Below are 18,377 nucleotides of genomic sequence, written 5' to 3'. Positions count from 1 at the left end.
GTGTGTCAGGGTGGCCAAAGGGAAGTGTACTGCTGAGGGATTCCGCGCAGGGGCCATCTTTCTCTCAGTTGTCTGAACTCCCATAAAAAAACCTGGCCCCATGTTTTGTCAAGTCTGATATCTTCTTGGCATTTTGGAGAAACTCTCCCAGGAGAGACCTGGGGGCAGCCAAGAACAGGTAACTGAGAGGAATGGCAGAGAGTATTTATTCCTGGTGCCTGTGGCCATGAGTCTGAGAAGTTTCCAGATGCCTTCATCTCTGTAAGAAGAACATAAAAAATGTGAGTGTTGTATTTTGTGGGTGATGGGCAAGAGAGAAGAACTGGGAGCATTTGGGAAAGGGTCCTAGGGGTTGGCAGAAGACAGGCCAAGTTACATATGCTCCTCCATCATATAGGAATGTGGGGGGGGGGTGGAATTCATTGAGGCCAAATTAATGTTTGTGCTAGACTCATCTCTTTCTGTGGTTGCTCATTGCCTCCTCTGTGTCTCTTTGTCCACTGGACAAGATGTTCTTTAGTTAGAAAAGAGTTTAGAGAGATTGTGAACAGATTTTTTCACTGCAGAACATGGTTGTTAAGATGACAACTGTTGGGGCACCTGGGTGGCTCAGTGGGTTAAGCCTTTGCCTTTGGTTGGGGTCATGATCTCAGGGTCCTGGGATTGAGTCCCACATCAGGCTCTCTTCTCAGTGGGGAGCCTGCTTCCCCCTCTCTCTCTGCCTGCTTGTGATCTCTCTCTCTCTCTCTGTCAAATAAATAAATAAATAATCTTAAAAAAAAAAAAAAGACGCAGACTGTTTCCTTGGGGAAGGGAAACAAAAGTTCTTTTTTGTGAGTGTTAAAGTCTTCTCTGATGTTCCCCAAGAGACACACTACAGTTGTTTGAGAGTTTCTGGAGGTAATTTCTTAGAATCACTGTGAACTGACTTAGCTATCACAATTATTTTTACCTTATGGATTCCATTATTGTCCTTAATCCAGCTATTTTCAAGACCTTATTGTGTGTCATACTGTTGTCTGCTCTGAGAAAGATGGTGGGATCCCTGGACTTCTCTGCACTAAGAGACCTCTTCTCTATCCTACTTCTCCAGGTGTCCATGTGGGGCTCAGGTAACAACACTTTTTTATTTTATATGCTTAGATTGTTTTATTATCTGAACAGAAGAATTAAATTATTCCATCACTACTCAATATATACCTGGGTTAATTCTAAATTCTTTATTTCAATATAGTGATTTATCTGCCCATACATGAGGGCAATTAAATCATTATATGAATGAGAGAGAAGAATCAGGTGGAATTATTTCACTAATTATTTTTTCTAATTCATTCAGACCTCTCCTTCATGAAGAATGCATTTTCTGATGGACAAGACCTAATTAAAAACTCTGGTTTCATGATTTCCCAGCACTCTTCCCTCCTTCTTCATAGAATTTATCACCACTGCAATTAAAAAAATCATTTGTTTAATAAGAGATTAGCCTGTTGACTGGGTAGAGATGCCCTTTGTCTTGTTCACTGCCATCTTCAGCCTGAATGTATGCTGCAGAGAACTTATGTGTGAATAGCAGAATGTCTATGGGATTCTTCTAGGCCAGGAGTGATGCTATGTTCCAAAATACCCAGGCAGGTCATTGATATTCTTTTCATGGTGGCTCTATTCCACAGATTCATTCTTGGTCATTGGCCCATCAGAGCCAATTGTTGCCATGCTCGGTACAGACACAGTGCTGCCTTGCCGTGTGTCCCCGGCCATGAATGTGGAGAGCATGGAGCTGAGGTGGTTCCGCTCCCAGTTCTCAGAGGCTGTGTATGTGTATAAGGATGGAATGGAGCAGGCGGGAGAACAACTGGTAGATTTCAAAGGGAGAGCAGAGCTGGTGAAAGATTTCATCACTGAGGGAAGAGTCGCTGTGAGAATCTATGGTCTCCGGATCTCAGACAATGGAATATACAAGTGTTTTTTTCAAAAAGGCAGTGACTATGAAGAAGCCACTTTGGAGCTGAAGGTGATCGGTGAGTAATTATCTGAGACTACAGATCACTTTACGGGAATCTAAGTGTCCTGCATTTGATTTTGGTGGGTGGGGTGGGGTGATGAACAGAACACAAACAAAAAGGCAGATATTCTTGGAGCTGGTCAACATCCTAGACACTGGATTTAACCTGAAGTTTTCCCAATCTATTCATACATCTATTGTGCTGTACTTTAAAATTTAAAGTGACTTCCATAAATATCTACTATACAAATAGATCATTTATTTACCTGGTATGTGTATTTTCACACATTTTGAAGGAAGGCATCATGACTACCAAAATGTACCATTACTGAAGGAGACCAGAATCCCAGTTGGCTGCTATGATGGACAGAGGTTCAGCTGGGAATGTCAGTGGTTGAGTCTTGAATGCACAGTTTGGAGGAAGTGACTGTGGGGATTGTGACATGGTGGACTGGTATTGCAGAGAATTAAACTTGTCATCACAGGATTGAGGCCAGAAATTAATCTATGTGCAGTGACTAAGTGAAGCAGGAGTAGATTTTGAGGAATAAAAATCCTGAAGAGAGGGCTTAGTGTGAAAAGCTGAGATGGACTGAGGTTGGTCCACAGGATATTGAATTGAACACTGTAAATTTTATCGTCATCAGTGCTGTTTCATTTTTAATTATAATAGAATTACAACTCACTGTATCAAACTCAAATAATTCAGAACAATATAAAATATAAATTGATAATCCTTCCTTTCCCTTCAACGTTCCTTTTTCTCTTCCAAAGTGACTATTAATACCATATTGTTCTGTTCTTTATCTCTTTTTTATATATTTATATGAAGATATCAATAATTGTATATGATAATAAATTAAAATACATAATATAATTTGTAATTATAATAATATATATTCATATAGCAGACCTTAATCTCTGTTCCTAAACTAATCTCTAAGATGTTTATGTTAACTCATTTAAAAACAAAATTGAAACTCTGAGCCCTCAGCCAATCATGCTAGTATAAAGTTTTGTCTTAGTTCTTACTGGAGCTTCTGTCCCTCTTTCCCTCAAGTAGTAATTATGCAAAGGTCCTATGTGGCCCAAAGCATTCAAAGGGCAGTTCCAGTTGGGCCCGCCCTTAAAAGTGCTAAGATACTCATCATCTCAAGTTTTATTACATCTCTCCCCTTGACTCCAGTGATTAAGTCACAGATATTATTAGGGACTTTTTAAAAAAGATTTTATTTATTTACGTAGAAAGAGAGGGCAGAGGGAAAAGGGAATCTCAAGCAGACTCTCTGCCGAGGACAGAGCTCCATGCAGAACTCCTCATGGAGTTTGATCTCATGACCTGAGACCACAACCAAAGCTGAAATCAAGAATCGTATGCTTAACTGACTTAGCCATTCAAGTGATCCTATTAAAGACTTTTGATGCAACCCTTTAAGAAGCACCTAAAGATCTCTCTTTGTTACGTTTTGGGAAACAACCCAGTCACTCTATCAAGGTTTCCTTCACTGACATTCTTTTTCCCACCTATATTACACAATTGCTTTCACTAATTTTTGTACTCAACAATGTAGCAAGAGAGTCTTATTCATGCAGTCCTTCTTTAAGCCATATATTCCTGAAGCTGAAATATTATAATTAGAATCAGAAAGGGGAAAGTTTAGAGGAAAACTCAAGCAATAGTTAATTCAGCACAGTTAACAGCACATTAAAATATCAAGTAATTTTCTGCTCCATATACACATACTATATACCACATATACCATATACACATATACACTTAACCATTCCCTACCCCATCCCCTCTGGTAACCATCAGGTTGTTCTCCATAATTAAGAGACTATTTCTTGATTTGTTTCTCTTTCTCTCTCTCTCTCTCTTTCTTCCTACTTTGCTCCTTTGTTTTGTTTCTTAAATTCCACATGTGAGTAAAATCATATGGTATTTTTTTAAAGATTTTATTTATTTATTTGACAGAGAGAGATCACAATTAGGCAGAGAGGCAGGCAGAGAGAGAGAGAGAGAGAGAGGGAGGGAAGCAGGTTCCCTGCTAAGCAGAGAGCCCAATGAGGGGTTCGATCCCAGGACCCTGAGATCATGATCTGAGCCAAAGGCAGCGGCTTAACCCACTGAGCCACCCAGGTGCCCAATCATATGGTATTTTTCTTTTTCTGACTTATTTTGCTTAGCAATATACTCTCTAGGTCCACCCATGTCATTGCAAGTGGCAAGATTTCATTGTTTTTTTTGTTTTTTTGGTTTTTTTTTTTTTTGGCTGAATTATATTCCATTATATATATATACCACTTCCTTATCCATTTATCAGTTGATGGATACTTGGGCTTCTTCCATAATTTGGTTTGCTATCATGGAGGCCTTGACTGGCTTTCAGGTCCCCAGGTGTTGAAGAGGGGCAGAATCCCAGGAGTGACAGTATGATCTGAGGATTCCCTGGATCACAGAAGAATGGATGGCACCAAGATGCTGTGCTGTTCCCAGGCATAGGATCTGGGAATCCAGCAGAGAGCAGCAGGTCCTGGTGCCAGATTTCTGCTATAAACTGCAAATATCCAGGCTGTTTTCTGACCGCTTTCCTGGAATAGGCCAGGAAGTCCAGTGAAAACCTGCCCTAGAGAAACAACGTGTGTCCCCATCTGGGAGTCTCTGAAATTTTCTATGTGGTTAAATGTATATGGTTGTAGTTCATTCCTATCTCCTTTTTATTGATTTGCTTTTTACATTTATATTTTTAATTTATATGAGTATTATTTTGGTATTAGAGTTTATAGAATGCTTAAAATATGTGTTCCTAATTATATCATATATTTCTATACTATTAGCAAATGATGTAGAAAATCTGTCCCAATTTACAAATGCATATTTTCCATAAACTCATAACACCAGGGCAAATTATAAATACTTTCTGTGTTCATAATGACAATATCATAGTGTTTCTATTTCTAAACCTTTTCTCTGCCCAAACTTCTTATTTGTAATGTTTTTCTTCATTTTTGCATGCGTTAGGCCTATCTTAAATTAATACTTCTTATTTGATTTTGCAACATGATTATCTATAGGCTTACTTTATCCATCTTCTTTATGTATCACTTTAATAAGAAGAATCCAAATCCATTAGGTCTTGAAGGAAAGAGTGGCAAACTCTTCTGAGCCTTGTTACTGTGATCGCATTCTAATATCTTTTTTTTATTTAATTTTATTTTTTCAGCATTCCAAGATTCATTGTTTATGCACCACACCCAGTGCTCCACGTGATATGTGCCCTCCTTAATACCCACCACACTCATATATTCTAAGTAGGAAGTCAAAGTTTTTCAATTCCAATAATAACCTCACGTAAATCATGTCATTTTTTTCAGTAACTTTCCTATATCTGTTCATTGGCTAATGTACATAAATCCAATCTTTAGAAGTGCTTGATTGATTATATATCTACACTTATCTTCTGTTCAGTTAAACTTTGCCTAGTACAGCTGCTTCTACGTTCAGGAATGGGCATCCCTTTCTGTTCTTCCTTCTCTCTCTCTTTTTAAAGAACTATTTATTCATTTGTCAGAGAGAGAGACCACAAACAAGGGTAGCAGCAGCAGAGGGAGAATCAGGCTCCCCATTGAGCAAGGAATCTAATGTGGGACTCAATCCCAGGACACCGGGATTATGATCTGAGCTGAAGGTGGACACTGACTGAGCCACTCAGGTGTCCTGCTCCTCTTTCTCAACATACATACAGTTTTTGCTTATTTTAGCTTAGAGCTTCATTGGTTATATTCTTCCAGGAGACACAAGATCTATTTTTGTCTGTTAGTATTTTCTTCTTAGGCCTTGACTGTTGCATTTTGCTCATGAACAGTTTCTTTCTTTTCCTCTTTGATGTCTTCTGTTTTCTACTTCCTCTTAACTTCTTTTTTTTCTTAAGCTTTTATTTTAATTCAAGTGTAGTTAACATACATTTTATATTAGTTTCAGGTGCACAATATTGTGATTCAACAATTCTATACATTATTCAGTGTGCATCATGGTAATCTTCATCTATTTCACGCCCCCACCCCCACCCCCAACACACACAACCTCTGGTAACTATCAGTTTGTTCTGTATAGTTGAGTCTGTTTTGCTCATGACCAGTTTTACTCACTTCTATTAATTTCCTTTGTTCAGGACAGTTGGCAGCTCCCTCAAACAATTCTGAAAATTGTCTTTCAGATTGCTTTCTGTTTTTTTAGAAGTGTGGCCCTCCCAGGCAGGCCAGGATTTGGTAGTAAAAATTATTAGCTGCATTATTTTTAGCCAAAAAAGATAAGATCTCTGAGATTTCTAATATATTTCCTATATCTGAGGAATCAGAATAGGACTGAGCTAGGCATAAGAGGATCCATATCATGAATATTAAATTTTAAAAGGACAAAATAATATATAGCCTTAGAAGCCAGGATAGCCATTGTTCTCAAAGACACAATGGATTTTTCTAGCATTCTGGTAATGTAATGTTTTAATACAAGTGCCGGTGACATGGATCCCCTAGTTGACCCAACCTGTGCAAAGTTAAAGAGGAGAGGTGGTGGAAAGAAAAGAAATAAATGAGAGTGGAAAAGTTAAAAAAAAAAAAAATAGATCAACTCCTTCATGGAATAACTTCACCTGACTACATTCTTCTTTTAGATATTCTCCACTTAGGGGAAGAAAGAGAATTTGGAAACATTACAAAATGAGATTTTGTATTCTCAGGATCTACAGGTAGACTCAATTAATCAAAGGCAGCCTTCCTTAATACTTCAGTAAGTGAAATAGATAGATATAGGATAGATATAGAAATATCGGTGTTTTTCTGAAAGAACTTAACATTGGTAACATTTACTCTGCTCTTTTCCTTCTATGGCCAACTGCAGATATCCCTGGGTAGAGCAGATGTGGTAGGCATCAGTAGTCCTAGTATCAGCTCCAAATTTCTTGAGATTTAGCCACAGTTACCCATTTTTTTTCATGAGAGAAGAAAAGAAACCCTCTCTTCCCCCCAAGAATGATGGTGCTTTGTCCATGTCCCATATTGGTGTTACTGTGTAAATTTAAGGACTCTGGACCAAAGGCATCCAGGTCTCAAATGACTTTCTCCTCTCCAGGTCTGGGTTCTGGTCCTCGTGTTTTCATGGTAGGTCCAGAAGATAAAGGAATAAGGCTGACATGCACAGGCAAGGGGTGGTTTCCCCAACCTGAGGTACAATGGACAGATGCAAGAGGAGAGAAGATACCATCTCTCTCTGAGGATGAGAACCAAGATGATGATGGGTTGTTTCAAATAGAGGCATCTCTCATTGTGAGAGACAGTTCAAAGACAGAAGTGTCCTGTTCCATGAAGAACCCCTTCTTTGGACAAGAGCAGGTGGAAACCATTTCTATTCCAGGTCAGTGTTGCTCATTTGGGGGACAGGATAGTTGTGAGGAGGGGATATTTAGGAATTGGGATAGGATAGGATTGCTTGGTATTATTTTTAATCAGCTTTTGGGGGTTTCTGTATCAGAATCTTTCTTCCCTAGGACCTCTCCTTGGAAGGGAGCATTTGCTGGGACTTTCTTCATACTTGGGATTTTTCTTGGTGCTGTTGTGTTTTTGGCCTGGAAAGAACGACAGGAGAAGAAAAGATTACGGGAAGTTCAGAAGGAAAAAGAGAAAGAAAGTGAAGCCAAAGGTAAAAGTGTGAATCAGACTGGGTGGAATCCATGAACTTATAGGATTTTAGCTGAGCATATGGATAGAATCTGTTGGAACAGAGAGACATGAGTGTACTTAATTAGAACCTCACAACCTCCAGTAAGACATGAAGTCAAGAGCCTTTATGAGAAAAATATAATAGAGTCCAAGGGAGAGATAGAATTCATTGGTATAAACATGGAGTTAGAAAAAATGGTTGTAGTAATTCTCAGGATGAATTTCTTGATCTAGGTATGTGGAAGTAGCATTCAGGATCTGGGCTTAGGTAATAGTCTAGAAAATAAATCTTAGACTTGTTTTCTATAAAATGTTTTGTTATTTTCTTTCCTTTTTAGAGTTGCTTAAGAAAGAGCTTGGTAAGTGTTCCATTTTTCTTTGTTGTAACAGATGAAATAGAGTCCTTACTCCATGCTATGTACTTTGCATCTCACAGGTTGTTGTTCCATTTCAGACAGAAGGAAGAAGTTATACCAACAAGGTGAGTAATATCGATGTTATAGTTGGACCAAGCATCTTTGTCTGTCCCTCTTTCTGATCATCTCCTGTACACCTTGTTAGTGAGGGAGGGCTTCTCCACCCTAAATAGGATAAGATGTTTAGATACATGACACCCAACACTGGACATACAAGCTTGACAGCAGTTTATTAATCACCTATACTCACATCCTGGGGGAGGAGGACAACACAAGCCATGCAGGATCACACATTGCACTTGGGAACAAAGTAAACTAGCAGGGGCTGAGGGAGGCAAGCTTTTTAGTAACCATAAGATGAGGTGCTACTGGTTTCTATGGAAGTAAGTGATTGGGCTTTTTTGAGTAATTTTGCACACTGATAGGGAGCTGAAGGCCATTAGGTTGAGGACCAGGTGAGGTTCAACTGGCTCAATTGATAGGAAAATTAGTTGAATGTGGAGTTTCTCCTACTGGGTGGAGGCGTATCTGGTGAGAGCAGGGGATCTTACAGGTATTTAGAGCCCTTTGAATCTCAAAGTCATCAGGCAGCACATGAAATTTTAGGCTTTACAGTACACTTCTCTTCTCCCAAAAGAATCGGAACCTCATATTTTATCACAATATGTTAGTGGGATGTGGGAAATGTGAGAAATAGAAGAGGAGGTTAAAGAAGGCAAATACCCTAGAATTGTCATTGAAGTGATGAAGACAGAAATATAGCACTATCATAAATCTTCACATGGTAGATTTCACACGAATTTCACATGGTTGCAGCAATTTAATACTCTGGAGCGAAGGTCTTGTGAATGGGAAAATCTAATTCCTTTGTTTTATTTCAGACTGGAGAAAAGCAAAATTGTATGCTGGTGAGTAACTCATGTTGTCTTGGGACTTCAGGTACCCCAGAATTTCATGAGGCATTTCAAGAGCATTTTTCAGAGATGTGGTATATTCCAAGAATTTTATTTTGAATGTGGGAGTCCAAAAGAATAAAGGAATAAGGGTTAAGCATCCCACTAGTTGAGAAGACATGTTCTTGATGTATTTTCCCATATGATTTTTTTTTTTCTTTTTAGACTGGAGAAAGGAACAATTCAAAGCAGGTAAGTGACTTTATTATTTAATCCTACATAATCTCTTACACAAGTGAGAAACTCTTACATTTATATAAACTCCCAATAAAACCTGGTTTGTTATTCATTTCATGACTTTCAGTTCAGTCTCAATCTCATGCTGAAATGTGAACAGATTTCTTACTTTTCTGATATCATTCATTCATCCAGCATTAATTTATAGAATTAATTATTCATGGCCAAATAAATAAAGCAGATCTGATCTCTGACTTCATGGAGAAGTACATGTACAAATTGTGATGAAGGTTATGAAGGAACAATAAATTTCCATGAGTAAAAAAAATGGTAGATTTAAGGAATTTCCCTGAGGAAATTTTATTTCCCTGAGGAAATCAAATTTTTAATCTGAGACTTAAGTGATATGGTAGATTTATTCATGTGAATAACATTGCAAGAGCAACTTGGTCAGAAGGAAGTCTGTTACACTGGCCTGAGGTAGAGGAGTTTGTTGCATCTCAGTGTAAGTGGAAAACCATCTTAGAATCTTTCTAGCTTTATTAGTTGATTATCAGTTTCTAGTGCATGCTGGTTTACTCTGAATATCCCTGCATCCACAAATATTTCCTAGTTCATTCAATCCTCCAAAAACTAAGACACATTCTACTATCCCCACATACAAATTCTTATGAGAAAAATTCTATTGAAGATGTTTTATTTGAGAAGAAACTAATTACTGCAGGTATTAGTACTATTGCTGCTGTTACTGCTGGTTTTAGTGTTACTATAACTATTGGAAGCTAAAAAAATTTGCCAAGTGTTCATCATGGGCAAGACATAGTTGTAAGTTCTCCACACATTATCTTGTTTATTTCTCACAGTAGCCTTATGCTGAGGTATCATAATTGCATGTATTATTATGAAGGTAGAGTGAGGACAAGTGAAGCAAAGTAACTTCAAGATCACACTTACTAAGGATAAATTAATTATGAAAATTCATAACTGTCTGACTACAGAGTCCAGAATTTCAACCATTAGAAATCTAATAAAAATACATGAGAATTGGGTGATTTAATAATTACATAATAAATTATACCAAATGAAAATGATACCAAAGAAGCTTCATGAAAGTAGATGCACTGTGATTGGATTCTGACAGGACTTTCTTATTATGGCAAGCATTAGAGAGCAGCTAGAGGGACCCCATCTTGAAATACCTGACTCTGGGGATCTTCAGATCAGGCAGACAGCCCTCTCGGTTAAATAGTCTCAACCCATCTGGAACAAATGGTTACTCAAGGTCATCCAGCCTTGGCTTTCTATGATATACACACATATCTCCTGAGGAAGGACACAGAACAAACCATAAATTGTCTTACCTCCTCTTCTGTGTCTCTCCCTCTTATTTTCCTTCATTCTCTTTTCCCTGTATTTGCATTTTTCCTAAGACCAACTGGTCTCTACTGTGGAATGACCTATTTCCCCCCTATACCTGCAGTTGCTGTTACTCTGGATCCAGGCAGTGCTCATCACAATCTCATCATATCTGAGAATAAAAAACAAGTTTCTTTAATGGAAAATGATCTTCAGAACTGTGATGCCTCAGTATACCAAAAACAACAGGACTCTGAAGCTGTCTTCAGTGTTCTGGGCCAGAATTCCTTTCAAACAGGGAGACATTACTGGGAGGTAGAAGTCAATATTGGGACAGATGCTGGACCTGAAACTAAATGGGCTGTGGGTGTTTGCTCAGATTCAGCAAGAAGAAATGGGTGGTTTGTGGAAATTCCAGAGAATGGTTTCTGGGTGCTAACATATAAGGAAGGAGAATTGAAGGTTCCCACCTCCTCAGAGTCACTGTCACCGAGACAGCATCCTCAAAGGATAGGAGTTTTCTTGGACTGGAAAGATGGAGATTTGTCATTTTACAACATGGTTGATGGGTCTCACATCTTTTCTTTTCCTAAAGTCACCTTATGTAAGACCCTGTGTCCTTATTTTAGCCTTCAGGGTGCTGGCACATCTGTGACCATCTGCTCAACTTCAGATGACACTGAAAATTGTCCTGATTCTTCTCCAAATACCTCTGTAACTCATTTAAGGAGTGGTGACATGTGTGTCCCCCAAGAAGCTAACCGTCTATTACCTGCATAAGAAGTGAAGTGTCAGCAGCTCTGCTGCTCTTGCTCAGGCTTCTTATTGGTATGTTCTCCAAGAAAGCTTCCCTTGTGTGGAGAGTAGGTCAGCTTCACTAGGTGTGATTTCAGCCCCTCTCAGAGAGGCAAAGGCAGAAAAAGAAATGGGACAACTGAAAAATGTCTGGGGAAATTTCCTCTTGTGTTATTTTTGGGGAAATACAGTGTCTTTTAGAGCAGCAACAATTTGCCATAAGAAAATTCCAAACAAATGCATGACCTCTCTTCTGGTACTGTGTATTGAAGTAAATATTTTTAAAACTACATTAAAAAGAAAAATCTCTCTTCCTATTATTTTTGTTATCAAATATGAAGGTAGGGTGGTGTTTGAAGGGAAGAATCACAGTTGAGTGGATTCTTAATGCGTATTACTACGATTATAGATACACAAATTTGCTCAAATCTCATGAAAGTTAATAGTTTGGCTTGCCCTTTCTTCAGGTTCGTGTCCATTGACCTTGAAACCTGGAGTTTGCCATGCAGTGGAAGGACTGATGTAGAACTATAAACCATTTGAGCAGGAGCCCAAGCCTTCTGTGACAAGAGCCACACACACACACACACATCACACTGTACACACTTTTTTTTTTTTAATTCTCACTGGTTAGCAAGTCCTGAATTGTGTCCTACGTGAATATGTGAATGAAAAAAGAATTGATGTTGCACCTTACACTTTCAGAGGAAAATGTTCAAATAAGAATGAAGAAACATCTGGAGGCTTCATGGAGAAAAACACTGCTAACACTGGCCATTTTTTTTCCTCTTCTGATCATCTTCTTACCATTATTTAGGGTTTCTTTGCCTTTAGTGCAACTAAGGCTTCAATAAGCTTGTGTCTTCAAGGATATAAAATATGAGTCTCTCCTGTTAAATGAGCCCCCTCTTCCTGGAGATAGAAGAATCCACTTATATTTTTCCACACTATTAACTGATTTTTAAACCATAAGTCCCATTAACCACCTCTCTTGGAAGATATATCTTCTTAGCAAAATTTCACTGACACACTAAGAGGTAAAACCAGTATTGGAACCAGGAAGAATGAAGCCAGAGCCCAGAATATTAACATTACTGACAGTAAAGAGAATGCTTATATCAAAAGCAAGCAAAAATAAAGGGAGGAGAGAGGTAAATGAATGGTAGATAAATGTTAATAGCTATAATCAAATGGACATGGTAGATGAGGAGGGATTTTGGACATGAAAACCCTTTACATGGAGATCACCACAAAATAGGAACAAAGGGGATTGGAACTATGATATAGAACAGGAAGGATAATGGGTTCAGTTTGGGATACTTTTTTATATACTCAGAGCAATCAGCATGAGATTTTCAAGTGAGTTTTTAAGTATCTCACCTGAAGAAACTAAATTCATATTTTGTTCTACAATGGGATTCCTCCACCTGTCACTTCCACTCATTTTTTTTTTTTTGAGGAAAGTCAGCATAAAGCACTTATATTGCAATCATAAACTCAAAATCCTTATGTAGTGTGGCGTGGTGGAGGTGGGGTAGGCAGCAATAATTTTCTCTCACCAATTCACTACACAGGACAGCAGAGGGGTGGGAGGGGGAGGAAAAGCCAGAAAACTGAGCTCAGCATGGGGAGCTGAACATCAAAACCAGGTGATGCTGAAGCTGTGATGACCAGCATCATTTCCTCAAGACAATACCCCAGGGTTTGTCATGATGGCTGGACTTTTCACTGGGTGTCTATGAACAGCACGTTCACTTTAAGCTTTTGATTAAGTTCCTAAAATTTGGGAAGTGGAACTTGGATAGCTATGAGATTACAAAAGTCCTGAATATCCATTAGAAAAACCACAGGATGGAAAACAACAATAATTAATAATAATAATAAAACTAGGCCACAAAGAAGTCTTCAGCAATCACTGCTGGTCTGGGGACAGATACCTGTAGTGTCCGACATCTCAGTGAGAATGATCTGCTTTCATAAGGCAGAGAGTTAAGGTGAGGCTGGAGCTGGGCAGTGGAGGCAAAAGTTCTTCTCCCCACTTCAGTTTCAGGTAGGGCTTTTAATTTGACCCAAGGACATCTCTCCACTTGGAGAGTAATTCAACCCTCAACAGAACCTCAAATCTGCTATAGCTTTTAGTGCAACAGCAAAAATGCTTAATTTGTAATAGATGAAAATTTCATCCAAAAAAATAATAACAAAATAAAGATTCTTGCATTCCCTCCCACACTAATCAAACCATGGGGCACCTGGGTGGCTCAGTCAGTAAAGTGTCTGCCTTAGGCTCAGGTCATGATCTCAGGGCCCTGGGATCAAGCCCCATCCACATCAGGCTCCCTCCTAAGAGGGGAGTCTGCTTCTCCCTCTCTCTCTGCCCCTCCTCACTGCTTGTGTGTGCACTCTCTCTCTCAAGTAAATAAATAAAATCTTTAAAATTTTTTAAAAAATAAAGTTAACCCATTACTTGTGCTATTTATACTTTACTAATACTTAAGTATTAGTCTTAATACTTAAGTATTAAGTCTAAATACTTAAGTATTTAGTCTTTTGGATCTAGAAATCTAGATCCAAAAGACTAAAACTGAACCTTCACCCCAAAACAAAAACAAAATAAAATGAGTAACTTGAGATTTATGGCATATAGTTTAAGCCAACACACATAGAAGGAGAGAAGGAAAGAGCAAAGTTGAGTTCCAGAACAGATTTATGGGTCATGTTTATACAAAGAGTGTAGTGGAGAGTCAGGAAAAGCACCATAGGATTCACATGTGCATCTGGACATACCAGATCCTTCCATAACACACCTAAGAATGGGGAGCTCAGGGAGGAGGCCATTCCTGTTATTCCAGTTTCAGAAGCTCCGAGTCAAAGAGGAGAGTGGCATTTGGTGGGATGATGACTGGATGCCCAGTGGCACCACACCAAAAATGTAGTCTGGAGAGATAGTCAGTTTGGCTCTCTGATCCACATTCCTGTGGGCAACCCCTTCTTCTCAGCCTCAGGTCACCTCTTCCTGCCTAAGATAAACCCAAAGAGCTTGTTTCTGTCCGAGATAATCAAGTTTCTTTCCATCTTCAAGTATCCCCAGATAGTGCACCATGTAGGTCTGACCACACTTGGGGAAAGTGAATCCAACTCCAGGGAGATGGTCTCCCCTGCACTCCCATGACAGCTACTATGGCAAATGCTGGTCAGGCAGGCTGATCAAGAGGTGACCTGGGGGCGGCTCTCTGGCTTTCAAACGGTGTTGTTATTTTAAGTAAGCTCAATACCCAGTGTCGGCTTGAAGTCAGGACTCAGAGCAAGAGCCGCATGCTCCACCAACTGAGCCAGCAAGCTGCTGCTGCTCCTCCACTTATTTTAATGGATTTTGTCCTTTTAAACTTAGAGATTCAGGATCAAAGTCTAGAGGTGGGCAATGAAAGAAAATGTGAAGGGTGATGTTCTATTGGTATCACAGTTGTAGAAATGTCAGGGATAATATCATACATCATATCTTCATCTCTAAGGTTGGGCAAATCCACAAGCAATGAAGGTCTCCAAGTAGCCCACAGTTCCTGACAAAGTAGTGACCTTGAATTCACCATCTGACACCATCATTAAATATTTGTTGCCAGACTGTTCTGGAAATCCCATTCTGAGTAGACTTTATGACAGAATGATAAGACATTCAAAAAACAAAGAGACTTTACTAGAATAAAGAACTATCTTAAGGCAGGAATTATACCTTACTAAGCATTTTATCTCTACAGCCCAGCACAGTGTATTCTACAGATAACATATTAAATATCCTATTTATGAATCTATTCCTCCTCTTCATAATATTCCTAATATATGACACTTTTCTACTTTGTGAGGACACACAAAAAAAGAAAAACATCACCGCCCTAATGGAACCTAAAGTCTACTGACAATATGGAAAAAGTCCTGCAGAGGGGTTAAAAAATTTGGTTTCTGATTTCCTCTGGTCCTCTCCCTTAAGCTGAGATCTGTCAAATCCGTACATCTCTTCTAAGAATCACCATGCTTTGCATGACTACAACCAGCTCCCTGTACATCAGGAGTAACAGGGAACTGGATCCTTGATGGAGCAATCCAGTCACTCATCCATCAGCCACAGCAGCTGCATCAGTGATTGCGGTGTCTTAATCAAGCCACCAATCATTCTCTTTCCCCATGGTTTTTCAAACTGGCATTGGAGCTGAGAAAATAAATCAAGCCCCAATTTGGTGAGCTAAAGAAAAACATGTTTCTTAATACATCGTGAAAGAATTTGACTGATAAAAAACACATTTTCATGAGATCTTCCAAGGGAAAATCTATAAATTATGTATTGGGCCTGCACGAGCAGATAAAAATAACAAGCAAAAAATTAGACTGATCAGGGAGGAAGAAAAAAAAGAAGGGGGTTAGTTAACCTTCAGAGTTTATTAAATAAAATATTTTTAACTGCATTAGGTCAAAATAGAGTAAAATAAAACATATTTTAAGGCAAAGCCAGCATATCTACTAATAAATTTGACTTCAAAATTATCAAGGGTATATTAATGTACCAAAGGTAGTAAAACATTTGTCAAACCCAACAGGATGTACAACACAAAAAGTGAACCCTAATGTGGACCCCATATAAAGACTATATTTGAAAATAATGCATCATTATTGGTTCATCTGTTGTAACAAATGTAATAAAACAATGCAAAGTGTTAATAGTAAATTATGGGGAGAGAGAGGAGGGACATGGGAATGCTCTGGATTTTCACTCAATTTTGCATGAATCTAACACAGCTCTTTAAAAAATTGTCAGTTAAAAAAAGAATGAAGTATTGGTACATTCTATAACATGGATGAAACCTAAAAATACTATATTAAGTAAAAAAAAAAAAAAAAAAAAGCCAGATACTAAAAACTCCATATGTTTTGTGACATATGGGATGAAATATATTATATGAAATATCTAGCATAGGAAAATTCATAGAGACAGAAAATAGATTAGTAATTGCCAGGAGCTGGGGGAAAGAAAAAAAATGAGTAGTGACTGATTAATAGTATGGAGTTTTCTTCCAGAGTAATAATCTAGAACTGCAGGCTGATGATGTTTGGACAATATTGTGAAGGTATAAATACCACTTAATTGTATACTTTAAGATGGCTAAAATACCCATTTTTTAACTTGATTATCTGTTTTTTTGTTTCTTGGTTTTGGGGGGGGGTGGCGCTGGGAGGGTGGTGTTCATCATTAGCCATCAGGGAAATTCAAATCAAAACCACATTGAGATACCACCTTATACCAGTTAGAATGGCAAAAATTAACAAGGCAAGAAACAACAAATGTTGGAGAGGATGTGGACAAAGGGGAACCCTCTTGCACTGTTGGTGGGAATCCAAGTTGGTGCAACCACTTTGGAAAACAGTGTGGAGATTCCTCAAAAAATTAAAAATAGAGCTACCCTATGACCCAGCAATTGCACTACTGGGTATTTACCCCAAAGATACAGATGCAGTGAAAAGAAGGGCCACATGCACCCCAAGGTTCATAGCAGCAATGTCCACAATAGTCAAACTGTGGAAAGAGCCGAGATGCCCTTCAACAGATGAATGTATAAAGATGAGGTCCATATATACAATGGAATATTAATTACTCAACCATCAGAAAGGATGAATACCCAAATTTGCATCAACATGGATTGGACTGGAAGAGATTATGCTGAGTGAAATAAGTCAAGCAGAGAAAATCAATTATCATATGGTTTCACTTACTTGTGGAGCATAAGGAATAACATGGAGGACATTAGGAGAAGGAAAGGAAAAATAATTGGGGTAAATCATAGGGAGAGATGAACCATGAGAGACTATGGACTCTGAGAAGCTGAGAGTTTTAGAGGGGAGTGCGTGGGGGGATGGATGAGCCTGGTGGTAGATATTAAGGAGGGCATGTATTGCATGGAACACTGGATGTTATACATAAACGATGAATCTTGCAACACTACATCAAAAACTAATGATGTATGGTGACTAACATAACACAATTAAAAAAAGATATAAATAAATAAATAAATGGCTATAATAATGAGTTTTATGTGTTATGTTTAAAAATTTAAAAACTAAGTAAAATAAATATGTAAATACTAGTGGGAAAATAATACTTAGTTTCAAACATAAACATATGAGTCTTTAAAAACAAAAAAAAATACTAGGAGCCAAAAGAGACACTCCAGGATGTGATATATGAGTGACTATGATGGCTGCCGTCCTAGAAAGTAGCAGATTGTCATTAGTAGATATTCCTCATTCTCACTTCAAAATACTTCAAGACTTTTTCCAAGTCTTTCTTTTCCCATATTCTTTCTTCTTGCACTTATAGTTTCTCTTAATTCGTTATAGCTTTAAAATATTTTTACCATATGTTGTATTTATTTCTTCTGTTTATTTATTTTGTAATTACTGATTTTAATTGTGCACTTTTTTGTTTTAAAAATAAAATTGACATCTTCATATACACAATATAAGTTATTTTTTCTCTTTTTTCCAGTTTTATTGTGAAACAATTGACATATATAATCACTATGTAAATTTAAGGTGTACTGCATGATGGTTCAATTTGTATATATTATGAATTGATTACCACAATCGATTTAGTTAACATCTATCATCTCATCTAGATACAATGTAAAGAAATTAATTTTCTTCTGGGACCAGAATTTCTTTTTCTTTAAATTTTTTAAATATGAGTGAAGTCAACACACAATGTTACATTAGTTTCAGGTGTGCAACATGGTGATTTGACAAGTCTATAGGTTATGTAGTACTCATAAGAGTAGCTACCATCTGTTACCATACACTATTATACAATGTTATTGATTATATTCCCTATGCTGTACTTTTATTCATTTCATAACGTGAAGCCTTCACCCCTTCACCCATTTTGCTCATACCCCTACCCTCTCCCTTCTGGCAACCATC

At 38.0% G+C, this 18,377-nt stretch overlaps 1 protein-coding gene across 5 annotated transcripts; it reads left to right on the top strand.

Moving 5' to 3' along the window:
* On the top strand, positions 1 to 12,176 carry LOC123941582 (butyrophilin subfamily 1 member A1-like). 5 transcript variants are annotated; one of them, XM_046004903.1, is made up of 10 exons: positions 1 to 281; positions 984 to 1,112; positions 1,671 to 2,018; positions 7,134 to 7,700; positions 8,059 to 8,079; positions 8,175 to 8,201; positions 9,018 to 9,044; positions 9,255 to 9,281; positions 10,747 to 11,450; positions 11,885 to 12,176. In XM_046004903.1, exons 2-9 carry the CDS (start codon positions 1,034 to 1,036, stop codon positions 11,400 to 11,402), a joined length of 1,752 nt encoding a protein of 583 aa, XP_045860859.1. In that variant the 5' UTR covers positions 1 to 281; positions 984 to 1,033; the 3' UTR covers positions 11,403 to 11,450; positions 11,885 to 12,176. The 5 variants fall into 5 exon arrangements, with proteins under 5 accessions (XP_045860859.1, XP_045860861.1, XP_045860860.1 ...); XM_046004905.1 differs by lacking the exon at positions 11,885 to 12,176 and having other exon boundaries at positions 7,134 to 7,415; positions 7,533 to 7,700; positions 10,747 to 11,737; XM_046004904.1 differs by lacking the exon at positions 11,885 to 12,176 and having other exon boundaries at positions 7,134 to 7,415; positions 7,533 to 7,700; positions 8,157 to 8,201; positions 10,747 to 11,737.
* Positions 12,177 to 18,377: the final 6,201 nt, after the last annotated feature.

Source organism: Meles meles, chromosome 5 (genome assembly GCF_922984935.1).
Source record: "Meles meles chromosome 5, mMelMel3.1 paternal haplotype, whole genome shotgun sequence".
Taxonomy (NCBI): domain Eukaryota; kingdom Metazoa; phylum Chordata; class Mammalia; order Carnivora; family Mustelidae; genus Meles; species Meles meles.
This window is presented reverse-complemented; position numbering and strand designations above follow the sequence as displayed.